The 27,655-nt window shown below is 41.3% G+C and overlaps 1 protein-coding gene across 3 annotated transcripts in view; it reads left to right on the top strand.

The window, feature by feature from the left end:
* Positions 1-27,655, top strand: part of tub (TUB bipartite transcription factor) — a 78,158-nt gene that overhangs the window by 44,620 nt on the left and 5,883 nt on the right. For 2 of the 3 annotated variants that reach the window (XM_050050597.1, XM_050050616.1), the window contains exons 2-8: positions 6,532-6,583; positions 9,745-9,907; positions 13,109-13,246; positions 16,587-16,742; positions 19,408-19,529; positions 20,694-20,885; positions 21,123-21,235. In XM_050050597.1, coding sequence (XP_049906554.1) covers positions 6,532-6,583; positions 9,745-9,907; positions 13,109-13,246; positions 16,587-16,742; positions 19,408-19,529; positions 20,694-20,885; positions 21,123-21,235 — 936 coding nt within the window. The remainder of the gene's footprint in view (positions 1-6,531; positions 6,584-9,744; positions 9,908-13,108; positions 13,247-16,586; positions 16,743-19,407; positions 19,530-20,693; positions 20,886-21,122; positions 21,236-27,655) is intronic. The other variant, XM_050050608.1, reaches the window with a different exon arrangement.

The following is a 27,655-nucleotide window of genomic DNA, read 5'->3' as shown; positions in this document are numbered from 1 at the left end:
TAATAATTTTGAATGGAAAAAGATGCCTTTGCACACTTAGATCCACAATTATTTAATAATAGATACAAGCATTTTTTCACTAGATGATCACCTGATCTTATGATGGTCTTGAAACCAAAATTATGGCTTCATCAATAGCGTACAGAGCCTTCCTTCTTCATACTTGATATTTTTTGTCCTCCTTGCACCTTTAAATAGATTATAAAGCCTCCTGTAAACCTCACTATCGGTGTGTTGCAGAGCAAGAGTGACCAGAGACTCTCCACAATAACGAGCTGTTTGACCTCCGCAGGCACAGCTCTGTTTGTGTCATTATCTTCCTGTCTGATGCCTATTCACACACTTGATTACTGTGATTGCAGACATGGAGTGCTTTGTTTGTCTGTATGTCTGACAGAGAGTGGGAGGTAAATACATTTTCATTGCATCTGTGTGGGCCTTTGTTGTCAAACTGGAGTCGACAGTGCAGAGTTACAGGTAGACAGAATATTCACTGATTTACTGATCCTGCGTGCTGTAGCTGCGGCAGTGACTACCCACCGTCACCGTCACTGTCACTGTCACGCTGAGGCTTTTGACGGAGGTATGAGGAGTATAAAACTCTCACAAACCACCTGTTCGCTTTATTTATCGTGCAGCGGTAACACTTAACAGGAAATGAAAACGTATTTGTAGCTAGTGGCATTAATCAAGCTGAGAGATAACAAACTGACAAATGAAGAATGGAAAATTGTAATTAAAATACTAAGTTTGAAATGTATTCTGCTTTTAATTATGTTGCAACTATCAGCCCTGCAATGAGCACTGTGTAACCAACCAAATTCATTATGGAAATACATGCACCTATATGGCCATTGATCATTCGGATGTCACATTATTTATACGTCTTCAGGCAGTAGGCTATGCATGAAAGGTTTTTAAAATGTTGAGAGTAAAAAATGGCTTTTAAACATAGGCACATTACTCAGAAGGTAATAGAATGAAAAGTAAGAGACTTGTGCATTCATTAAGAACCTGCAAAAAGTCACGAGCTGCATATGTAACACAGTGTCATATGCAAGGGTTAGGAAACACTTTGTCACAATCCGCATTTGCATTTAAATAAAACATCACGCCTGTAAAGCAATTTCAGTCATAGTTAAGACTGCTGGAAAACAACATCATTTTCTCACACACCACACATCAGCAGACAACTTCTCCCTTCATCTTCCGTCATTTTATTTCCTGCGGTTGATCGTTCTCCCTACGTCTTCTGGAGAAAACCTCTCATTGACCTCTAATTAGGATCCGTTGAGGTTTCTCAGGGGGTCTCCAAAATGCCCGGCCAAATGAGCTGAAGGTACAATCAGTGAGGCAGCACAGTGGGGGCGGCACAGTAAAATTCTGGTTTGATCTTCCACAGCAGCAGGGATCTGTGACGTCCACAAACCCCTGATGAATGTTGTAGTTGAAGTTTGTGCAGTTTCTAATGATTTGATTCAAATTTACTAAAAACTTAGCACAACAGCACAAATGCAAGAAAAGCTCTAATGTGGAAATGGAGCGCTGTTGTCGGCATGGAGATGATGTTTAACAATATTACAGAGAAAGACTGGCATCTGTCATATTATAACTTTGTTTGTGGAAGACATGTTGTCACGAATTCATTCATAATTGGATTTGTTGTTGTTTTGCTTAGCCCGAGCTGTAGTTGTTTACACGAGATGAGTTTCACTTATTCTTCCAAGCAGAGACAGACGGGTGAACAAACTCCCACACACACACACACACACACACACACACACACACACACACACACACACACACACACACACACACACACACACACACACACAGCAGGTGTACTCAGGGTCACTCTGAATTAAAAGCTGTTTAATCAGGGGGCACTGGAAGTGGAAGGTTTAAAGTTAAGAGCAATGCTAATTTTTTAATTACATCATCAGACTGGCGGGTCGTCTTAAAGGCAACATAGGCAGCTGCCTAGGGCGCCAGCCAGAGGGGGGGCGCTAGGGGAAGCTTGCCTAGGGTGCTGAGTGTGCGAGGTCTGGCGCTGACTCAACATTATACATTATATTTTAAAGTCCTGAAAAACCCCAGAAGAAAATACATTGTTTTTTTAAATTAACAGTTTGATGAAAAATAATGCTGCTCAATAAAAGTAAGTTAGTAGGAAATAACCTCATTATTCTGTTGTCGCTTCTGTTTTCCTTCATTTTGTCTCAAGCATAGAACTAAAATTTCCTCTCCCTAAATATCAAGTGATGCTTTTTAGCAAGATGGCAGGCATTTCACATGCTCCGAAAACAACTGGTCTTGTAATCGATTAGTACATTGAAAGAAAATCAATCAGTGTTGATTCTGATATTTGATTAATCCTTTAAAGCCACAGTTCTGTCACTACATCCACACAGCAGTACGTGAGACAGATAATCTGTGGAGAAAGAAAAGCCTCTGCCTCCTCAAAGCGCTTCTAATGACGTTTGTCAAAATCTATCACTGCTAAATGAAAACAACCAATCAGAGCCGAGCAGTCTGTAACACAGCCGTCAGTCATGTCAGTCACAGCTCATGAACTGCAGTCAAACTGTCAAACTAGGCAGAGCTGATCAAATATAAATCAAGATTCTGTTACTGCATTGCCTGTTTCTTACCTCTGATGTTTCCAGAAACAAATTTTAGTGTACTGTTTAGCTGTAAACCAAGAAAGTTGGTTCGGCTGGCGAGTGGTGCTTCGTTTTTTCCTGACTATTTTTAACATGGCAGGTGGTCAAGATCTTTCTCTAACGCTGTTGTCAATCATGATCTTGTTATTGCTGTCAGTCATTGTTCCTGAACCGTGGTCAAACTGTCAAACTAGGCAGCGCTGATCAAATACAAATCAAGACTCTGTAACTGCATTGCCTATTTCTCACCTCTGATGTTTCCAGAAACAAATTTTAGTGCACTGTTTAGCTGTGATATGAGAAAGTTTGTGACCCAGCTGCCATGTTGAAAACAGTCTGGCCACAACAAAGCACCATCCACCGGCCGGACCAACTTTCTCGTTTTACAGCTAAACAGTACACTAAAATATGTTTCTGAAAACATTAGAGGTGAAAAATCGGCAATGGAGTGACAGAATCTTGATTCGTATTTGAGCAGTGCTGCCTAGTTTCACAATTTGACCACAAGTCAGGAGCTGTGACTGACATGATTGACAACAGCATTTGAGACTCTTGTGCTCTGATTGGTTGTTTTCTTTCATGTGTGGTGATTTCTTGCAAAGGCCTTCAGAAGCACTTTGAGGAGGCAGAGGAACACAATTTATTATGACAGATTATACTGTGTGGATGTAGTTATAGTTTCAGCAAATATAACAAAAAGTAACCTACTATAGCTTTAAATATTCATTCATTCATTCATTCATTTTTTGTAACCGCTTATCCTGTTAGGTGTCATAGGGGGCTGGAGCCTATCCCAGCTGACAATGGGCGAGAGGTGGGGTACACCCTGGGCAGGTCACCACTCGCCAGACTATAGCAGGGCTGACACATATAGACAGACAACCATTCACACTCACATTCTAACCTAGCTTTAAATATGCAAAATTTTAAAAGATATTGCTCTCACCTGTTCCATCATCATCATCATCCTTACATTGTGCACAATGTATTATGATCACATTTTCTCTAGGTAGTTATTACACTGTAACTTGGGTTTTTATTCTACCTCTGTGCAAGTAGTGACTATAATGTTTGTCCCGCTATGTTAATGCTTGCTCCTTCACAGATTATCATACGAAGAAGGCAGCTCTGAAAACACCTGTGCATTTATCCATGTGTTCTTCACTTAAAGCATTCTGCGGTGGAGAGAGAAACAGTGGCCAACTTGCTGAAATCATTTAGACATTCATTTTACCAACACTGACCTTTAAGGCATTTGCTTAGGCCGGTGGCATTATGTCAGGGCGCAGTGCACCACCAAATCAAATTATGCTCAAGTCAATACTGGTGTTCTTGTAGAGAAAGATATTTCCCAGCTGTTTTCGAACAATCTGCTCAGGAAAGCAGAGAATCATTTCCAGAGGCTGAGATCAGGTGTGTGCTTGGTATTGTGCCGTCTGTGCCATTGGGATGTGATGATGCTCTTGCGATGAATCCGCCGTGATTTCCTTTTGTCCTTGCTTTCTCTGTGCATTGCATCAGACATTAAATGTGCTGCAGAGGACACAAGAATGCTTTTGAGAGATATAAAAGATGCAGACGTACACACGGATAGTAGCATCTGTCACATTTGTCACATTCCCCTGCAACACCAACAGGATAACCTGCTGAAAGACACTCACGCTAGTAGGACTGAGGGGGTGATTACTGTAGCTAACAATGTCCGTTTAAGCAGTTTGTGGTGATACTGCACAGGCAAAATCTCTTTCATCTATCAAATCCTTTGTCTTGAAAGGTAAAGTGTGTAGGTGGAGAATATCTGCTGTTCAGCTAGCCCAAAATCATAAATGTGCCTCAAAGGGCTTTTACAGTGTATACAGCATACGACACCTGCCATCATTACACCCTCTGTCTCGCCTTTATCGTGGCAGACACTTCTGTCTGTATGTTCTCTGGTGCAGACTCCTCCATGTGAGCTATGCATCAAAAGAAAACAGTCAAAAATGTTGTTTGCTGCAGTTAAAATTTAATCTCTGTTGACGTAGCTGAGCAGATCTGCACATGCACCTCCACTCACACTCACTTCTTTTTACGCCTTCTTGTCACTTTTGCAAAATCTCAGCTGCAACAGTTTTTTAAAGCTGTGCAAATGCAAATGAACTTATAAGGCATGTAATGGCCTATTTAACATTTCATAATCCGTCTGCTGCGAGGAAAACCATCCTGAAATCAAATTACGGGTCTCAAGGAAATAAAGCAGTGTCTCAGTGAAAGGAGGAGTTTTTTAGTAAATCGGACATGTTTGAGGAAGGAGCTCTGTGGCTCTTCTCTGGTAAAACTCAGGATGTCTTATCAAGTCAGCGACGGAAACCAAGGACATCTCAAACTGTTCCTCTTCTCTCTCTAATGATCCGGGACAGCTTCATAATATGTTTTTTCCTCTGGACTCCATGACATCACTTACAGCATCATGCTCAAGTGATGCCTCTGATTATGTTGCTGTTGTACTCGAAGAGAAAAAGTGACAGCTTTATAAGAGCCCTGCCACTTGATTTTGAGGGGGAGTTCTTTTTAAAGGGCTGTATTTATCAAAGTACATATATTCTTATTAAACTGCTTCAGTGGAAATTTTATGAGCCACCCAGAAGATATAAACACCTTTATCCAAGACGCTACGACACTGTTAGCTGCTGTGTCCTCATTTGCACTTATTGTACAACTGACTGGTACGTTTTGTGTATTGGACTTTGTATCTTAGGCCCCTTTTTCACTGTCAGATTTTCCGTGAATGTTGGGCCGTTTTGCCGGCAAGCTGCAAGTGTTTAGACACACAGAGCCGGATTGGCGAGTTGATCCGAGGTGCCCAATTTTCCGCCTTGTAGGGTAGTCATATTGGCGGAACCCTTTAAACAGACCGAAGCAGCCTTCCACAACGGGAGGGGCTGTTGATGACTTGTGGGAGGAGCTGTTGATGACGCTGAACCCGGGGTGGGGGAGCCCTTCTGTGCGGAGTTTGCGTGTTCTTCCCTTGTCAGTGTGGGTTTTCTCAGGGTACTCCGGCTTCCTCCCACAGTCCAAAGACATGCAGGTTAATTGGTGACTCTAAATTGCCTGTAGGTGTGAATGTGAGTGTGAGTGGTTGTCTGTCTCTATGTGTCCAGGGTGTACCCTGCCTCTCGCCCAGTCAGCTGGGATAGGCTTCATTTATTCATAGAAAAGTGCTTTGATCAGAACTTAAGCATGTGGGCAAAAGTATGTCAGTGAAATGAAGGGTACGACAGGGACTGGCTTTTAAATTCATTAAGTCCATAAGCAACTGTTTGTGTCAGAAAAATATACACCAGATAAGCACATGCAGTAAGATAAGGCTTTTCAGTTAAACACCCCAAAAAATAAGACCAGCAAATCTTCTCTAATACTTTTAATCCTTTTATAGTCCCACATTGTTGCAGTCTTAAAGATAAGAATGCACAAAGCTATCATAACACCTTTTATATAATTATTATACACTCACAAATACTCCTTTTGTTTTTCAGGGAATAATAAGCCAATGCATTCGGGGTGTGCGGAGATAATAACAGCCATGAGGTTAATTTAGGTCTCAATGTGAGAACAAAATGTCTCACAGCAGAAACAAACACACTGTTTCCTGCTTCATTACCACATATTGTTTATTAAAGGCAGTGAAGCTAAAACACAGTCAGATAGTGCAAGTGTTCAACCTTCTGCTGCAGTTTCGGAGTAGAGAGTGAATTAACTGAAGCATTTTGGAAAATGTCTTTATTACATTATAAACATCATAAACAGCCGAAGAGCACTTTGCATCATTTTAACACTACCCCCCCCCCCCTCCCTCCCCTCCCTCCTCTCTCTGCTCTTTTCTTTGCAGCACTTTAGATGATGAGGGCACCAACCTCCGACAGCAGAAACTGGACAGACAGGTAAGTCTTTACTGCTCCTCCTGCAGTTCTGATAATAGAGTAACACAGCGGCAAAATCAATTATAACAGGGCAGTTTTATCATGACACAAACTTCCGCTGCTCCATCATGAGGCCACAAATGGCCAGCCAGGACTTGTTATCTCTCTGAGCGGAGTTTTAATGAGCAAGCGTGTCAAGAGTCAATTAATGTTTGGATTAACGATTTATTGAGGCAGGAAAATATATTAGTTCATGATTTTACTCTTCATTCAGCTGGTTTCTGCAATTTTTTTGAGATTCAGACAAGGTTTAAAGTGACAAAATATCATTGTCATTGTTTGTAAGTAACCAATTAGTTAAAAGGGAGAGAAGCTTGCTTGTAGCTGCATTTTAAACCTGTGTCTTACCCACAAGTCAAAACTTTAAAGGGATACTTTGCAGATTTTAGGGCTGCCCCATAATCATCGACCAAATTTTAGTCGACCAGAAACGTCATTAGTCGACAAGATTTCATTAGTTGCTTAGTCACAGGAAAAAAAAACAAAACGTGAAACTCTTATTAGGAGGACTGACACAGGAAGTGGCCACACTCAGCAGTCAGACAGGACTGATGCCTGCGGTTATTCCACAGGCTAGTTAATAACATGTCGGGCAGGAAATCTAAAGTGTAGGATCATTTTGAGAAGGTGAAGGACAAACCCAAGGTGATATGTAAACTCATCTTCATTTGTCGACTACAAACATGACGTATCATCTGAAACATGGAAGTAGCTACATGCCCATTAGCCACTTAGCGCAATCATTACTGCTTTGCCGACAGCGTCATTAACCACATCTACCATCATAGAAATTGTCAGTCTATTGGTGTGCATTATATATACAGCTTAAGCAAATGAAAGAAGTTACACCCCTCCTGTAATATATGATTATAGGAATAATTTAAGTGAAAATGAAAATACATTAGCACAGAGGTCACTGAAGTAAGCACCAATGACTGCAAAAAGCCATGATATAATATAACCTCTGTATCTGCATGGCTGTATTTAACCTGACAGTCACCAAACAAGTGTTTGTACATATCTGTGTATGATACATTTCTAAACAAAATTGCCTCACTGAGTTATCATGTAATAATTTAGCTGCTAATTGTTTAAGATTACCCAACTTATAATCAGAAAACCATGTCAGTATCAATTAGAGGCAAAGCTTTACTCTACTCTTGCAGTAAAAACAGTCCTGAAACGTAACACAATACTGTTTTAAACCAAATTTGTTTATGATAATAACTTATGAGGCATCATATTCCTTGTGAGCTACCCTCATACAGACTTTTGGTAATAACACAGTCTTGGACAAATCTTTTGAGCCAGCACAAGCAACTGAAGATGTTTAAGGATGAGCTGTCCAAACCACTTTGACCGGGGGCTGGATATAGCTATTCATCTGGACCGACTGTCAGCTATATGCACATCCTCAAACCAGAGCTCATCAAATATTGAAGGTTTCTATTAGTGGAGATTTCAGGAAGCAGAGCTTTGGAGCCACAGTATCCCCTGCAAAGCTCAGTTTTATGCCAAGACAGTGATAACAATAGGTACGTTTACACAGGGCATGGGTTTGATGGTTAAAGAAGTATTGTGCAACTGGAGAGATGCTTGTCTTGTCATAAAACTGGGCTGTCTATGCAGTAGAAGAAACTACCAAAATGCACTGTGCACTAGTGAGCGACATTGTGCAATATGGCTGCCGGCTGGTAAAAAACAATACGGCCAAACAGTGAACTGAAATATGCTTCTAAAGACATTTTAGGCGAGAAATAGGCAATACAGTAACAGAGTCTTGGTGGTTGTTTGATCGACACTGCCCAGTTTTACCGTTTGATCTACATTTGAGAGACAGAGAGAAAGGGGTGGGGGTTTTTCTCCATCCACTTCTATAATCTTTGTGTCCATGGTTACAGATATATGAAAATGCAGAAGTACAGTCTGTAGTTCGAGCACCCGCAGATTGACACGTTTAAGCTGACAGATAAGCAGGGAGATGTGGACACTGAACAAAATGGAGGGAAGTTCACCATAGTTGATTTACACATACTACCCACTAAGGTTGTCCCCAACTACGAATTGTCCTAGTCAACCAATAGTTGTCATTTAGGGCCATTAGTCGACTAGTCACCCGCATGTTTACAATATGAATTTAATTATTAAGTTATATATTCTGGGCGGGGCAACACAATGGTTTGAGTTGAAGGTGTGAGAAAGAATAGTATCAGTAACATTGTTAACACTGTGCTACATTACAGAGAAATACAAAACCGTCCTAATGAACCTTCATTAATATAGGCCTATATTTTATCTACAAGTGCACGTCACACACTGAGCGAGCCACCTGTTAACCATCTAAAGCAGTGGTTCTCACATGGTGTGCCGTGATGCCAATCCAGGTGTGTCGTGGGATTTTGTGATAACAATACCTTATTATTGCAATATTCAACTGGGCCTTTACATAAAGTTATGAATGTTTCAGTATTTTGTGCACTCCCAAAGAGGCAAACTCTAGCTAAATGTAATGTAATTAAATTCAATTTAGAAAAACCTTCACGGGGAACCCATTTGTCACCGTTCGTGCGTGGGAATTATAAGTGTATGACACATCAAAGGCCCTGATTGGCAGCCAGCGTGAAGGATGATAATAATTAAAAGGAGAACGCCGTGAGTGGGACAATGGATTACTTTATTGTATGGAGCAAATTACAACAAAGCACCAGCGACGACGACCTGCCACTGAAAGAAAAGAGAACAAAAACTGTCAGTAGACGGTATCATGAAAGCTACCTGTCTTCTTTTGTCTTGTTTTTATTGTCTATGTTGAGATAAGAGTGACACCACACATTATAGAAGCTATTGTGCACAGATATAAATACAGGTGTGCCTTGAGATTTTGGCTTGCACTTTGGTGTGCCTTGGGCCCAAAAAGTTAAAAAAACCCCACTGATCTAAAGCAAGCAAGTGTGCAGGTGTTACTTTTTCTTCATTTACGCTGTTTTCTAATAGCCTTGCACCTGTGTGATGTGCGTATAATTACTTTCCTTTAATTTCCTGAAACTGTGCCCTCATTATTTTTCTTTTTATTTGGGCATGTTTGTGTGCATGTGCGCACGTACGTGAAACCTTCACAACAGCGGGTGCTCATTGAACAGAAGCAGAAGAAGAAGAGGCAGGAGCCTCTGATGGTCCAGTCTAACGTGGACGGGAGATCTCGCACTCGTCGGACCAAACAGAGCGAGGAACAGGCTCCGCTGGTGGAATCCTACCTCAGCAGCAACAGCAGCACCATCTACCATGGTGAGTACAGACTGGCACTCTTCTGGGACTCTGTAGGTTCAGGAAGCTCAAACAGATGGTTTATGAAACACTATGGATTGAGCAAATAGAGATCTTAGACTGCTTGTTTGATCAATCTGTAGTATTTGCAGGAAGTATTTATTCTTGGGCTGAAAAGATTTTCTTTTTATGCAGTTTTTATGTCTTTCCCAATTAGAACTGTAAACTACAAGTAGCATATCTGCCAAACATATAACTATAAAAATAAGTGAATAATATATATATTTTTTTGATATTACTATTTTAACTTAGCGCCTGTGTAGAAACGATGCAGTATTCTGTACCATCATTTGCAGGCGCTCACTGTGCTGCAAATCTCTCCACTCGAGAGCAGAGATGGTGTTAAGACTGGGATTGATGAGTCCTCTTATCTACACACAGAGACCAGAGCAGCCATCTAATCCCCAGTTCTGAGGGCCAGTTTCTGGGCTCAAGGCCTCGAACTGTCACTTTCCCTACTGAGAGAGGAGAAAATGTTACTCTGCACTATGCTGATATACTGATCGAAAGCAGGGGAATAATAACCTTATCATTTCCCCCCAAACAAGGGAAATAAATCTGACTTCCATTTACAGTTTAGCTGTATATTGCTCTATTCACAAGCAGGCAGTGGATGTCTTTATGTAGAGTGAGTCTGAACTGTACAGCTGCATAAATGTTTACATTTGCATTAAATAGCAGCCAAATATTACTGTCATGTAAGCAAATATGGATGTGTTATGCTCAATTAAAATGTTTCTCTTTATAAAAATACATTTTAAAAACTACATCTGTAACATATTACTATATCTGTACAGAAGATTTAATTGATTTTTATAGAGAAAGATTTTTTTCAGCAGTTTGTATTTCAGTTTACAGCTACAAAATACTTTTTTTTTCTAAGAGGAGCAGTGTTTAAGATGAAGGGGCATTCAATGGCATCAAGCAGTGACAACTGCAGTTTGCAACCAGCTGAAATTTCTCTAAGTTTGAATTCCTTTGGTGTTCATTGTTCAGGAGGTTTTTAGCAGGAGCTGAATTATCTGCAGAGGTCTCTTCCTCTCCAGAACAAATGGACCATTTGATTTAAACCGGCAAAAATACAGAATAAAGCAGTTTAATGTTTAAAAAAATCAATGTTTTTTCGACCCTCTCTGTGAACTATGCGGGCCAATGCGAAAGTTATAAATGGCTCTATCTAGAGCCAGTGTTTGGCAGGCAACATGGCGATCTCCACAGACGAGGACCTGCTCCCTGTGTAGATACAAAAGGCTCAAACATACTCATCAAAATATATTCGATTTCTACCAATATATCCCCCTAAATCCTCCACACTGGACCTTTAAGTTAGAATAACTAGAAATCAGTGCAGCCTTTGCATTTCTTTCTCAAGAATATTTTTAATGAATTCTGAAGATTTTACAAGATAAACACAGACAATTGTAAAGCGCATTCAGTCTTCAATCTTCAATCTAACATTCAATCTTGTCTCAATCATCCCTCGCCCCAGTTAGCCCCATCAATAAGCTGGAATTCCATAAGGGTGCTTTGTCCCTGGAGTAACACAGGAAGTTGCTTGAGGTCTGGGTTTATATTTAGAAAAGAAAAAGGGAAAATAAGTAAAATATATTAATAAGAGAAGAGGGGTTTAGAAATTGATAAGCTCATACAGATTGTATGAATGACACAGATTCAGAGAAAGATGAAACAAGAGTGAGAAAATAACTTTGACCGAAGGTTCTGTAAGTATTTCAGGGTGCTTTCAGACCTTGAGTTCGCTTGCTTTGGTCTGAAACAGGGACTTATTTTGTAACAAAGTTGCATAATTGCAAGACAAATGTGACACTTTCTAATGTCACAATGGAGGGACAACTATGCAGGTTGATTTTAGCGCTGGTCATCGTGGACTATATTGCCGTCATTGTTCATTTTAGTCAAACCATACAGTTTGAAAACGAGGCGCGGCTCCACCTAGAAAACAATCTTTTGATGCATTGGATGTGCTGAATGTGCATATTAAGGCAGCACAGGAGGAGGTGCACATTAATAATCCTCCAGGACTGTAACATGCTCATGTTTTACCCAAACATTGTGTCATGTGACTGCAGATCGATGTCGGAACACGTTCTCACCACAAAGAACCACACCAGAGTTCGCTTGTAACCGGACCGAGACCACCTCTTCAAGAAAGTCTTGGTCCGGTTGTTTTGGTGCGCACCCAAGTGCGATTGCTGCGTTCACACCTGCCCAAACGATCCGCACTTAGGGGGCAAATGAACTTGAGTTCAACTGAACTGAACCAAACAGGGCAGGTGTGAAAGCACCCTCAGTAAAGGTCCCCACACTTTTTGGAATTTTTGTTTTAAATTGCAGCCTGAGTTACAGAACTTTTCAAGGTTTGGACAGGACACAGTGTCCCTCAGCCCCTGAGCGTGTGTGGGCGGGGCAGCGTCTTTCCCTCTTAGCAATACTGAACGTCTGGCCAAAAGAGAGACGAAGGACAGTATGCGCTGTTTGATTGGAGTCATGTGCACGCTGTCCTCTCCTGTGGTGCCTTAAAGGGCAACCAGAGGGTTAGATCTGTGTCAAAATTGAGCATCAGGGATACAGTTTGGAAAACGTCCCTCTGGTATTTTTCAAGGCTAGGACACATCCAGAACACGTGGATGAGGGAGGCTTCACCTCTTTTACATTTGTCACAGCAGGGATTCACAACTGGGTGCAGAGAGATAGTTTGACTTTGAACATAAGTGCCTGCGCACAACCTTAAACTGTAACAGACAATGACAGGCACAGAGGGATGTTGAATTAATCAGCCTGAAGATTGAATTCTGTATGTCGTCCCACAGTGAAAGATTTAAGTAGTGCTCCCAAGCAGCTTTAATTTTGTAAAGAGGGGCATGTCTTACACCTGTCAGCTTTTTTGTAGGTAGCAGATATAACCACAGCATTATTTAAACTTTGTGACAATGTCAGGTTAAACATTTATGTACTTATTTGCATTTGCATTCACAGTTATATAGTATGATCTTTTATTATCTGCTAAATGTAATATTTCTAATTTCTTTTTTGTCAGTGAAACTTTAAACTGCTCTCAGCCCTCTTTTCCACATCTCTCCTTCTCTGTCCATCTGCTCTAATCACCCTGCATCTGCTGCTGGTCGTCTCCATCCCTGTGTTTAGTGCAAGAAGCTGAACAGGAGGAGGTGAAGGTGATAGCGGACATACAGCCGCCCCGCTCAGCCAAAAAGGGCAAAGCATCGGCCAGCTCCACTCCACAGACGGGCAGCGACAAGAAGGAGAGGAAGGGGAAGCACAAAGGTCAGCCTACCAGCCAGCCTATTAAGGGTAGACAGAGTGAAAGATATATAGAAATGAGATGAATGAACAGGCAGGCAAAATTAGAATATTTTTTCCAAGCATATTGTTCCTGGTCTTTACTGATTCCTGTTTAAACACAAAAAGGGTCAGATTTTAAGTCACTGGAGACAGTATGAAAGAGCAGCTTATCCAGCAGCTGCAACTGTCTATTCAAACCCTCTTTGCAATCCTCACATAATGGTGCGGCTGCTGATTTTTTTTTTTAGCCACATCTGGCAACACAAACAGCCAGTGAAGCTGCCCCCTTGGCCACCACTGCGGTGCCATGGCTGTCAGAGCTCAACTGTGCGTGATGATGTATGACCGTCTGAGTGCCGTCAGCCCGCTAACACGACACAAGTGGAGACATAAATTAGTCGTTAGACGGAGGAGGAAAAACTGAGTGATGAAATGGTGAATCCAGCTTCATCTACAATGCTGCGATTGCTCCTCTTTGCTTCTGTGCTTTTCAGCTTTCACAGTATGTTATTGCAGACCGACACTGCAGTGTAATAGGTCATATATGCCATGTAAACTGAGAGAATCACTACAGAACAATAAGGAACTGATACACAAAGTAATCAGCCATAATTCATTTCTGTGTCCCAGAAAACCCCCCAGAAAAAAAGTGAATACGATCCCACTGGGGTAAAAGATTAATCAGGCCAGTAGCATCACAAACACCGCTGATGAACCTGTCTCACTCCCGCTCTGTCTCACTCTCTGATTTTCTCAAGCACGAGCGCACAGGTTCAGGAGAGCTACTTTACCAAGCTACTATGCAATCAGCTTCATCAGGGCTGCAGAACAGATGAGTATAGGAGTAGGAGTAATCAAGCTGCTCTATAAATATATCTGCATCTAAAATTAAATATGCAACACAACACCGGTGAAATACATTTGGATTAAAACAAAACCCAAATCTAAAGAAACTATATTAAAAACAGACTTGCCTCCTACATGCACATCCGTCCTTAGAAAGCCTTCCAGCAATTTTAATCAAGGAGTAAAATACACAAGTTGTTGATACATTTACAGATTTTTTAATGACTAATCTGTCAGAAATATGTTAAAAAAAATTAACTTCTCCATGCACCATAGGCTAAATTTGTATTTTTTTTAATGAATTACATAGATTTTCAATAATGAAAACACACCAGCAGGATTGAAATATTCTATTTAATGAGACACTGGATTTCTACATGCATATATTTGAGTGAAAGAGGTAAAAAAGGACGAGGGACCACATGAGAAACCAACTGATTAGACGGGCTAACAATTGTGTTACACTCAACAAAAATATTTTCCCATTATTTTTATTCTGTTTTTTTCTTCTGCTGTACAAGTTGAAATAAGGATAAGTAGAGAGGAGCGCGTCCGTTGTTTTGAAGCTGCAGTGAACTGTGCTTGAACGCCTGAGGCAGCATGGACATTGAGTTCCTCCCTCTTACACATTAGACGCTAATTAAATCGAAAAGCCAAAAAGTGAAGCCAGTCAGCAAAACAATTACTTAAAACACAAGAACCCAGCACAAAACACCCACACCTTCATCAAAGCAGAGATGTGGAAATGTTATCACATTCATTCAGGCAGGCGTCGACTGCAGGATGTGATGACAGACAGCTGCCTTTGTTTTACTTTGCTGGGGCTCATTTTGGTGATTTATTGTGTGTTAACGTGGAAACAGACGACTTGTCAGCGTCAGTTTTTGCACCTTACTTACAGGGGGTGCGTTACAGGGGAGCCAGGGCCCCTTTGAAAACATTTATTTTGAAACATTTATTCAATTTTAGGGGGATCTCTGAAATATTGACAATATGGTTTGTTTGCCATGCTTTTCGATTTTTCTGTATCTTCATCATCATCGATCATGCGTAGAGTCAGGCTATTTTCAATGCATGTTCAGTGATGATAATAGCAGAGAAGTTATTGTGCATTTATCTTTAATCGCTGATCCCTTGTAGGCAGCCTGGTGTGCTCTGTTTTTAATGCTAATACATTTGTGTGTTTGTAGGCTGTTTTGATATTTGATCTGTCCATGTCTTATTTCTATGGATAAACTATAGATTATAGTACATCACTTTGCAGAGTACTGTGCCCTGTTGTATCGTTTCATGGTGTGATTTTTGGTTTTGATGCTCGTGTGCAGGTTTGATGTGGTCATTAACTGATTATAGGGTGGCACGGTGGTGCAGTGGTTGGCACTGTCGTCTCACAGCAAGTTCTAACCCAGGTTGGGGGAGCTCTTCTGTGCGGAGTTTGAATGTTCTCTCTGTGTCAGCGTGGGTTTTCTGCGGGTACTCCGGCTTCCTCCCACAGTCCAAAGACATGCAGGTTAATTGGTGACTCTGAATTGGCCGTAGGTGTGAATGTCTCTATGTGTCAGCCCTGTGATAGTCTGGTGACCTGTCCAGGGTGTACCCCTCCTCTCGTCCAATGTCAGCTGGGATAGGCTCCAGGACCCCCATGACCCCCAACAGGATAAGCGGCTACAGAAAATGAAATTAAAGGGTTATTATATGTTCAGATGTGCTGACATAAAGCAAGTAGACCCACATGCTTGCAGCTGTAAATATTTCCCAGTCAGTCCTCTCTTTATGGCACTCGCAAGCCTCACCACCCCTAATTAAATCAAAAAGTGATCTCCCCTGAGAGCCATGGTATAGTTCACACACTGCTTACTGATTCAATAGAAAGAATGCCAACTGACTCACTATCGTTTTTGAACCCTCTCAAGTCCCGGAGCTCTCTCTATTGAGTGAATGCCCGTCTGATGTTCACTCTTATTTTACCTCGGCTTTTGTCACTCTCCCTCTTTGCCTTCCTTGCCCCCTCTGTCAGTGGGGCTCTTTTTCTTCTGCATGTATAGTTTTCCCAGTTGCTTCGGCTGTTCCACCGTTCGCCATTTTCGCTACTGGGGATAGTAACTGCAAAAAACTTCTATTGATGCTCTTTTGGTACCTGGGGATGATTACTGATAGCTACCAGGGATACAAAAGTGCTATCCTCTTTTTATTTTGGTTGCGCAATGGTTGACGCACTATCTTTTGTGCTGTAAATCAACCTTTATTTTCCCTGGAGATCATACCCAGTGACACACAGAAATGCACAGGGAAAGTGAGTGAGCCAGTTTAAATGCTGATGGTGTCATTATTCTACAGTCATTATAGTCATTGTGCAATCAATATTTAATTTATTATCATAAATCAAAGCTACAAACGTGTCTATTTTCACTTTGACATGAGATAATGATTGTTGTACAGTTCTGATGGAGTTTGCTCTTGTGGGATTGTGGCTCAGCAGCGATCGATGGCCTGGCTTCCCTGCAGGATGATGGTCAAATCCAGATCCTGACAGTGGGTCACCCCAGCTCAGAGGATGGCGACTCGGAGCCTGTCATGAGCTGCACTCAATCGCAGAGTAAACAGGATCTGCGTGTCACCATGCTCAAGAAAGGTACTGTCTCACTGCATTTGCAAAAACACAACCATGAGTCCACATTTACACCCACGCCATTCTGGTCCGCTGCTGTGATGTGTTTGTAGGAGGGTGAAACACACTGAATCATGCTAGAACTGCAAATAGAAATGCCGTTTTAAGACCAAGTGCGTGAATGATATAACATATGATGCTGACATATTTTTCTGTCAGCATAATGTTTCTTTAAGTTAATGTAAACATTGATCACTATTACACTCATTTATTATTCCTTACATGGCAAACACTTAATAATTTACTCTGCTGTGAGCAGTAAATTGACGTTTTGGACACCTATAAATCATATTTTTCACTTTAGTCTTTCACTGTTTGGTACAAATACAATGTGTTGCATTGTGAGATGTTTATCAAAAAGAAGTGTTAATTTTAGGACACTAGATAGTGCATATAATGTACTCTACAATTTGGTTAATAAAATGGTAAAAATAGTGACTTGACTAGTTTTGTTTTGTTTTTGCAAAAAGTAGAAACAGGGATTTTGAAAAGAAATCAGTCTCTGATTTATTCCCTCTATCTGTATTTATGTCAGTAATTATTATTCCATCCTTTTATTAAGATTTCTTAAAGCTAGAATTGCCAAGATATACCCAGATATGGTTGATACTTATGACAGATGCTCCCAGTCTCCTTGCAGTCTAACCCATATGTTTTGGTCATGTCTGAGTCTGAGTACTGGAAGTCTTATTTAAGAATTATTTCAGAAATATTAGAACAAGTAATAGGACCTTTCCCACAGATTACTATATTTGGTGTACCTGAAGCAGGCATGGCAGAAGTTTGTCCAAAAACAAGCAAACATAGGCTCATTTACCTCTTTAATAGCCCGTCGGAGAATAGTCTTACTATGGAATAAACCTCTTGCCCTGTCTCCTATTTCATGGCTGCATGATACGATGTCTTTCTTAGAGTTGAAAAAAACAAAAAAAAAAAACAATTCTCCATAAGAGGCTCAACAGATATATTTTATAGCTACTGGCAGCCCCTGAGCAATTATGTAAAGAGCCTGACCTCTCTTTTCCCAGATTGACCATCTGGATGAGATGATTATTGAATATAACAATTGAGATTTCAATTCTGACACTGAGCACTGACAATGCACTGCAGAGGCCCATACCATGTACACTTTCCCCTTTCCTAATATAAATATATGTATATTTTAGATTATTATATATATATACATACATTTTTTGGGCGGCATGGTGGTGTGGTGGTTAGCACTGTCGCCTCACAGCAAGAGGGTTCCCGGTTCGATCCCAGGTGGGGGAGCCCTTCTGTGCGGAGTTTGCATGTTCTCCCCATGTCAGCGTGGGTTCTCTCCGGGCACTCCGGCTTCCTCCCACAGTCCAAAGACATGCAGGTTAATTGATATCTCTAAATTGTCCGTAGGTGTGAATGTGAGCGTGAACGGTTGTCTGTCTCTATGTGTCAGCCCTGCGATAGTCTGGCGACCTGTCCAGGGTGTACCCTTACTCTCGCCCGATGTCAGTTGGGATAGGCTCCAGCCCCCCCGCGACCCTCAAGAGGATGAAGCGGTTAGAAGATGGATGGATGGATTTCAATTTTTTATTTCGATTTAATTTTATTTATCATTGTTTTTTTTTGGTATAAGTGTATACATCTTAATTTATTTTTTATTTTAATTTCATTTCATTTATTATTGTTTTTTGGTACAAGTGTATACATATTTATTTATTTTTATTTATTATTGTTTTTTATTTAATTTAATTATTTATTTATTTGTTGTTATATTTGTCACTCTTTTTTCTCTCCTTTGCTTTACATTAATTTACCTCAGTCATCATTCTTATTATTAACCGATATGTTGCTGGTCTTATTACCATCCCTCAACCTCGTATGAGGGAGGTTGGAGGGGGTGGGTGCAGGTTCATTGTTGGAAACTCGTGCCCCTAAATGGTTTTGTGCCTGATCCTAAAATGCTAATTAAGTAATTAAGTAATTTATTGGCAAAAGAATTCATTGACCCTATTCCTTATTATTCAGGGCTGTAATTTGCAACTTTATATAAGATGAACAGAGTTTGTTCTCTCCCACATTTTTAAAAAGGTTAAGGTTAAGCCTCAAGTGGACCAACATGAAATTTCAGTCTCAGTATTGTTGGGCACCAAATAATTCACATTGTACCTCTTTAACATGGATGACTGGACTCACACACTTCTGCACTTCTACAAAGACAAATTTCCCTACGGGGGCCAATAAAATATATTGTACCATACCGTATTGCATTGTATCGCATCATATCGTATCATATTGTATTATAAGTACTGTGTGAAATCAAGAAATAGTAGACAGTCCTGATAACACCTGAGCTCAGATTTACTAAAAACCCCTCTGTGTCTCAACTGAGTTCTGACACCTGGTTTATTTAATGGAAACCTGTGACCTGGTTGCACTCACTAACATGGGGCACAAGTAAGTCTATTTAAACCTCAAACTGTGAAGATGTTTTTTTACAGATGTTATACGTGATGAAAAGGGAATGTGTTCCTGTTGGCTCCAATTATCACAGTGTTTCATGTTACCAATAAACTGCAGTGAATAATAAGTGACACCTCTTTCTTTCTTCTTCTTTCACTTTCTTGTTTCATTTTCTTTCTCTGTGAAGGTATTTCCAGCAGTATGAATTTCGATGAAGAAGAGGACGACGAAGATGAAATCAGCTCCAGTTCCTCACAGCTCAACAGCAACACGAGGCCAGGCTCGGCCACCAGCAAGAAGTCATGCAAGGTAACATGAATCTCACAGCGTGCACTTGTGCTCTCTGCATGATGCGTCTTTATTCTGCCCAGTAACCAGTAGAGTTTTAACCAGTCAGTGACATGCAGGAGAAAATGTAGATTCAATTTTGTCGCTCAGCTGGACTCTATTTAAGTTCCATGACTGAAAGTACAGTTATAGACCATTATGGCTTAATGTGATACAAATAAATTGCTGCTGCCCTTCGGCTTTTCTTCTTCTACAGACAGTATTGAAATTATTTGGGGCTTTTGCAATTTCTGGCCTGTTGTTTATTTATTCAGGTGGTGGAACAATCATCTCATACAGACACCTTATGTGCCTGTAGCAGTTTGAAAGGGAAAAACTGCCATTTGGTTTGAAGATACACACCTGAGGCGGAGAGCTGTGCATAAAGGCCCAGGTGGGCTATTGTAAGCATTTCTGTGCAATTTATGTAATCAAACATACTGCCAAGTATTTTTAAAACATGTTGTAAGCAAGGGAATAGGTTTTGGAGGTCCTTTGCCAGAAAATCTGAGCATCAAACACTTGATTTTCTGCATTCTGGTGGATTTTATGCACCAATTTAGCCGTTTCTGCATCAATTTATGGTGAATATGTCTTTAATTTTGTCAAATAAATGTCCTCTACTACTGTCATGCTTTCATTGGTTGGATATGTCCCCTGTGTCTCCCCCAAAATCTACACCTATGGTTGTATGCTATTATTTTGCATACTTCTGATCACTTGAAGTCAGCCAGCTTTGGATCTACTTGATCTAATATTTGAGGTAACACATGCCGGTTTTGTTTTTCTCCATTTCAGGTGTGATAATAGATGACTACCCTCAGATAACCATGTAACCCTCTTTAAAAACACATCCTCTCTACAGCCTCTACACTCTGTTCAGAGTGAAACCTCAGCTGGCATTGTACTCACGATAGCCATCTCTGCTCCTCATTCCACTCTAATCTTTCCCTTCAGTCAACTCAATCTTCCATCTCTACACCAGCTCCTTATTTTAGCCACAGTGTGCTCATTCTCAGTCCCGGTGGATGGTTTGATCTTCAGGCTCATTACTCTGTTCTAATGAAAGTCAACTCTAATGCATCACTCACCAGTCCACCATCTCACCAGGGGTCTCGCCCTGCGCGGGCTGTTTTTCGCCTACAGGAGGTGGCTTCGGCACCCACTCCACCAGTCAATGAACCTGCTGTCGATGTAGATGACCTTGAAGAGTTTTCTCTGCGACCTGCGCCCCAGGGGGTCAGAGTGAAGTGCAGAATTACCAGAGACAAGAAAGGCATGGACCGAGGCATGTATCCCACCTACTACCTTCATCTAGAGAGAGAAGACGGCAAGAAGGTGAGAAGGGTCAGGCAGCGGAAACTCTGAGACTGTAAACAGCAACATAATTAACCAATCCAAACACTAATGGAGTAATAAGCATTGTGAAAACTCTGAAAATTCAGTCATTTTCTAATGATAAGTAGCACAGTTTCCACAGGCTTAATGGACAGTTCATGCAGTGAAAAGAGATTGTTTTGCATGCATCCAAACTGGTTGACTTGCTAATTTGGTTTCTGACTTGGCTCGTCACAGGTGTTCCTGTTAGCAGGCAGGAAGAGGAAAAAGAGTAAAACATCAAATTACCTCATCTCCATCGATCCCACCGATCTGTCTCGAGGTGGAGAGAGCTTCATTGGTAAACTGAGGTAAGTCAGTAAGCATTGTACATGATTCTTTGTTTAACTTTTTTTTTTGTTTTGTAGCCCCTCTCCAATGGCTCCCTGTGGCTTTGACCAAAAATTAGGCTACATGGAAATGAATCACGGTTATTTTCTAACACTTACATTTTCATTTATCATTGTTGTAGGCCTAAAGTGATTCTTACATTACTCAATTGTAAAAGTGTGTAAATGAGCTCCTGTTCAGCCTCTTCGTCTAAACCATGTAGGCTCTTCTCATCTGTCTTACGCAAGTGGATGGCATTGATGTGAGTCTTGTACACCGACTTCACGGTGCTCTGACGTGGGTTTACGCGCATGGGCGTTGCTCTGTAAACACCAGTGATGCTTACGCGGTCTCCCGGCTGCACTTTATCAGTCAAGGTCATTATGAGCATTGACAACAGTTGTGTGAGGCTGACAAGCCGACATGTCTTCAGGAGATTCTTGAACTTTGAAAAAAAAGAAAAAAAAAAAGTTTTAACATTTCGTCATCTAAAATGTGACTCATACCTATGTCTACAGCCTGGCGCTTTTTCTCTTGAACATTGAGCATGGTGGTTTGTGTTGAGTCTCCGTAGCGAAGCTTGCCATGAATTACAATTCCAAAAGAAAAAGTCTAGTGCATAGACAGATTTGTTTACTTCCGCTGCAAAGTACCAAATATTCATAAATACCTTACTGCAGAGTAGCCACCTTATGGTTAAATATATTGATGATTAGACCTATTAGTTATGTTGATAAGCCAATTCAGACTTAATAAGGCTGTGTTACCTTTATTATAAGGGTTAAGGGGCGATCACACAGAAATGAGACGCTAGAGACGCAGACGCTTCAAAGACGCTTGAAATGCTGGAAGTGCTTATTCAATGCGCGCTAGCTACTGGCATCTGATGCTCAAAAAGTTGAAAATATTTTAACTTTTCAGCGTCTATGTGCATGCGTCTAAAAAGAAGCATCTAAAAAGAAGCGTCTACAAAAATGTGTGTCTAAAAAGACGCCGGGAAAACGCCTGTTTAAAAAGACGCTTGTATCATACGAAAAACAATGGTTTTACTGGCGTCGCATTTCTGGTGTTTCATCTCGGTGTGATCGCTCCCTTAGATATATTTTGTGGCTCCAGGCATTCATTCATTCATTCATCTTCTAACCGCTTCATCCTCTTGAGGGTCGCGGGGGGGCTGGAGCCTATCCCAGCTGACATCGGGCGAGAGGCAGGGTACACCCTGGACAGGTCGCCAGACTATCGCAGGGCTGACACATAGAGACAAACAACCATTCACGCTCACATTCACACCTACGGACAATTTAGAGTTATCAATTAACCTAGTCCCCAATCTGCATGTCTTTGGACTGTGGGAGGAAGCCGGAGTGCCCGGAGAGAACCCACGCTGACACGGGGAGAACATGCAAACTCCACACAGAAGGGCTCCCACACCCGGGATCGAACCGGCAACCCTCTTGCTGTGAGGCGACAGTGCTAACCACCACACCACCCTGCCGCCCGTGGCTCCAGGCAGATTTAATTAATTTTTTTGGACCAAAAATGGCTCTTCTGGTAGTAAAGGTTGTTGTACCCTGCTTAAGGCCCTGTATTTAGTGTTGATACAGTTGTTTAATTAATATTAAATGGGTATTTAATCTAACTAGAATATATTACATTGATTACAGATAGGGTAAGTGGCTCGGACATCCGGAGGGAGCTCAGAGAAGAGTCGCTGCTCCTTCACGTCAAAAGGAGGTGGTTTGGGCATCTGATCAGGATGCCTCCTGGGTGCCTCCCACTGGAGGTGTTTCGGGCATGTCCCACTGGTAGGAGGCCCCGGGGCAGACCCAGAACACGCTGGAGGGATTACATATCTCATCTGGCCTGGGAACGCCTCAGGGACCCCCAGGAGGAGCTGGAAAGTGTTGCTGGGGAGAGGGTGGTCTGGGATGATTTGCTAGGCCTGCTGCCGCTGCGACCGCGGATGAAAATGGATAGATGGGTGGATAGAATACATTTCCATATTTAAATAATTCATTTAGAGTCAATGTGATAAAATATATATATATAAATATGAATAACTGTATGAGTAACACCTAACAGTGAGGTTTTAAAAAAATCTGTAATTCACCTCTCATTTAAAAAAATATATACCTTCCTCATAAATGTACAGCGAGCCATAATGTTCACTGTAAATTCTTGTAACGTTTAAGGCCACAGTCAGATGCAGGAAGTGAGTCGAGACATAATCTTTGGAGACAGCTTCAAGGCTGCGTTAGTGGCTCCATGGAAACTCCTGGGGAGTTTAATCAAATATAGCTCTGTGCAGCCTTTAATCTTCAGAGCGGGCCTGACCATTGGTCGATGCGCTGCTCAAACCTGTGCAATCACGGTCCCGTTTGAATGATGGCGATCTAAATTTAAATGAACAGTGACCTTTCATCTAGTGCTTCTCAAGAGTCCTTGAGGGGGTTGGCCTAAATGAGGTATGGACTATAAGAGGTATACAGTCAGCGGTTTGAAGCTGTGGCTTTCAAAAGCAATTGCAAAGCCGTACTACTTACAAACGAGGCACACATATGTGGAAACCACTACAGTAGTAGTACCTTTGTGTTGTTTAAGACTGTGTAATTGACTACAGTGGTTGATTTCACAGTCCTTGACTTAATATGAGTATAACTGAGAAATGCGAAAAGCGCATAATTAGATGAATAATTATTTCTCATCAGAAATTAAAGTTGGTCAGGATCAAAATAAAACAATGTAATATCCCATTGTGCTGATGTAATTAGATTAATCATGCTGCTCACATATCAGTAGTAATGCTGCTTTTTAGAGCGTTGCTGAATCTATATCTCCCCAGAATTTTTGCAGGTCATATTACCTGTATGGTATAAACAAAACATTTTAAAAATTAGGTAATCCAAAGGTCATGATGTGAGAATAACTTGTGTCATGACCCCCATATGACTGTGTTTTTACACTTGGTCTCTTTCAGCCCTCCATGTGGACTCAAAGTGATGAGTCAGCATTTTTTACACATATGTGAACACTACAAAAGAAACAAACTGCTCTCAGACAGGGAGGGGTAGTAAAGGTGATGGATGTAGTCTTCATTAACCCTTGTCAGAGGATTTCATATAATTGAAACGGTCTTTAAAGGGCTGCCAAATTTTGTAAAATTTCTCCTTTTGTTTTTTCAGAGTGAATTAAATTTTCTCTAGTTCCAGATGCTTCATTACATCGCTCATTAGATTTGAATGTGTTGGTGCAGATCTCTGTTTCCACTTAAGTAAACTCTGTCTGCATGCTAGAAGGCTGACAAATGGTACCATGATGTCTTCCACACTGTTCTTTACAGTGGTTGAGTCTATAGCACTTAAAATGCCATCAAAGGATCTAAGTCAATAGGTATTTGCATAATCTTTGATAAGGTCTGAGAAATATTGCTCCAGTAGTTTGATATCCTCGGGCAGCTCCGGAACTTATGAGCCAATGATGCTGGTGCGAGCCTACAGCTGTCACGTGAAGGATCTTCCTCTGGATATATTGAACCGAGATTTTGTTTAGACCAGTGTAAGGGATGTATTATCTTAAATTGCGGGAGGCCATGTTTTGCACACACTGAAGATTTATGAATCTGTTCTAGGGCTTCTTCTGTTGTCTGGCTATAGATCATCCTGCCAAGCTAGTTTCAATTGTTGTTAACTGGGAGAGTTTCTCATATATATTTGATACGCGCCCTTTACTGTGAGGATCTCACAAAAGTAACCATTCTACTGACGACTGGTCTGCAGAATAGAAATAAGTACCTTTTCTGTCCACTTTTGGTTCACTTTGAGGTTTTTTCGCATATTGTCCTTTTTAGGGTGCTTTCACACCTGCCCTGTTTGGTTCGGTTCAATCAAACTCAAGTTTGTTTGCACCCTAAGTGCGGTTCATTTGGGCAGGTGTGAACACAGCAAACGCACTCGGGTGCGCACCAAAACAACCGGACTGAGACCTTCTTGAAGAGGTGGTCTCAGTCCAGTTATAACCAAACTGGTTTCCGAACCAACTGCAGTCACATGACACATTGTTTGGGTTAAACATGAGCATGTTACAGTCCTGGAGGATTATTAATGTGCACCTCCTCCTGTACTGCCTTAATATGCACATTCAGCACATCCAATGCATCAAAACATTGTTTTCTAGTTGGAGCTGCACCTCGTTTTCAAACTGTATGGTTTGACTAAAATGAACAATGACAGCAATATAGTCCACGATGAGCAGCGCTAAAATCAACCTGCGTAGTTGTCCCTCCATTGTGACATTAGAAAGTATTTATGCAGCAGCACTTTAATGCTTTTAAAATGTTTATATTTGTAAATAACTGATAACTGATTGTTAGTGTTATTAGTAGGCTATTATTAGGCTGCAAATCCATCACATGTTATGAATAATGACTAACACAGAGACAGGATGAAAAGAAGGCGTCTTGTACAGAGATGATTCGGGGCCTAATACTGTGGGATCACTGTCACGCACTTTTTAATAGACTTAATTAACAGTCGAAGTACATGGAGTCAGATAGAGTGATGGTAATTTTAACAGCTTTTTTAATCAGGGAACATAGCCTCACTGAGGTTCATATGTGTTACCATGGTTACATGATCAGCAGATCAGCAGTTTATTTTTGGTTTAGCTGTTGAAATCCTGTTAAAATCACATATCTGCTTTCATAAAATCCTGTGGTTGGTTTGTTTCCTTTCACACCACAAATGAACTGCACCAGAGTCAGTTTGGAAGCGGACCGACATCTCTTTTTGAGCGGTCTCGGTTCAGTTGTGCGGTCCACACCAAGGTTCGATTGAAAACTTTCACACCAGCCAGTCTGAACCGTACTAACTTGAAAAACTGACCTGAGTTAATTTTAACTGAACCAAATAGGGCAGGTGTAAAAGCACCCTTAAAGTGGATTGAAAATTGGACCAACAGAAAAGGCACTCACTTCTTTTTGTATTCACATTGTCAGTTCATTTGAAAGAGGATTAATTTCTCTGTCTGGTCGACTTCAGCTCTGAGGGAGCCTCAGTCCTCTCTCTGTTCACACTATAGTTCCTCTGGAGCTTTACTGCTTTACCAGGGTGGACAGGACTGTCAGAGGCTTGTCTGGTTCCCAGACGATCACAGGGCTGACACACAGAGACAGACAACCACCTACAGGGAACTATTGACCTGACCTGCTTGTCTTTGGACTGTGGCAGGAAGCTGGAGAACCCAGAGAAAAACTCACACTAACACAGGGTATACACGCAAACCCCACACAGAAGCTCCCCAAGCTAAGCTGGGTTTGAACCCAGAACCCTCTTGCTGCGAGGTGACAGTGCTTAACCACCGCGCTGCCTTCTGAATAGAAATGCCCAGCCTTGTAGAAAATGTGCTGTGTGGGGAAGCATATCTGCAACTGATAGCACTACATAAATGCAGAAATTATTTACACGGGTTCACAATATTAATGATAGTGTCTGCGCATAAAGCAACTGGATACTGCCATATTTGGTAGGATTAGGAAACAGCCTTTCATAGTGATGCTAATGATACTGCATTTGTACTGCAGTATAGAAAATAGCAGAGCTACAATGCAGTTTTTTCCTCACTACAGGCAGAACTTTGGGGAATGTGGGGGAACTGCCCATTGGTCCGACAGCCCATTGGTCCGACATCCCATTGTTCCGACCATATTAAACCCATTGTTCGGAAGTCCCATTGTTCCGATATCATCATGATGCCCTGTGGTCTGGTCTGGTTAGGTTTAGGCACAAAAACCACTTGGTTAGGGTCAGGAAAAGATCATGGTGTGGGTTAAAATGAAAAAGAAAGTGACAAACACATAAGCTGTGAGCCTGCTTCGCCTCAAGCCTTTCCCAGCTGACCCAGAGCCGGTCGCGGCGCACCATCAAGGCAGAAATACGCCCGCCGGGAGCCGTTCAGCACCACAGACCATCGGACTAATGGGCTGTCGGACCAATGACATGGACCCCATCGTGGTCGGTTAAGAATCAGACTGATTTAGCTAGAGGTTTTTAAAGTTTGTTATAAATTGTCCTTGACTATTAGTATGCATAACTGTACAGTAAAGAAATATATTTAAGTCACATTCTCCTAGAGCAGCAAGTGGACATGTCTACTCTCTTCTGTACTCCATAGCACCCCAGAAGATTTCTTCTATTCTTTAATACACAAATGCTTTTTCACAACATAGATAGACTTTCTGTTTCCATTGAAAATGGTCATGAGCAAGCTGTTTCGACGTTCATCTAGGGTAGGAAGTCAAGTAAGGACAAAGCACTGCCCACGGCCTCCCTCTGTCAGGTGCTGGATCTGACCACCTTCCTGCTGGGAAGCCAGGCTATCAATTCCTGCTGTGCCCCAATCTCACA

Source organism: Epinephelus moara, chromosome 1 (assembly GCF_006386435.1).
Source record: "Epinephelus moara isolate mb chromosome 1, YSFRI_EMoa_1.0, whole genome shotgun sequence".
NCBI classification, from domain to species: domain Eukaryota; kingdom Metazoa; phylum Chordata; class Actinopteri; order Perciformes; family Serranidae; genus Epinephelus; species Epinephelus moara.
Note: the sequence above shows the minus strand (reverse complement) of the source record. Positions and strands in the feature narration are given on the sequence as shown.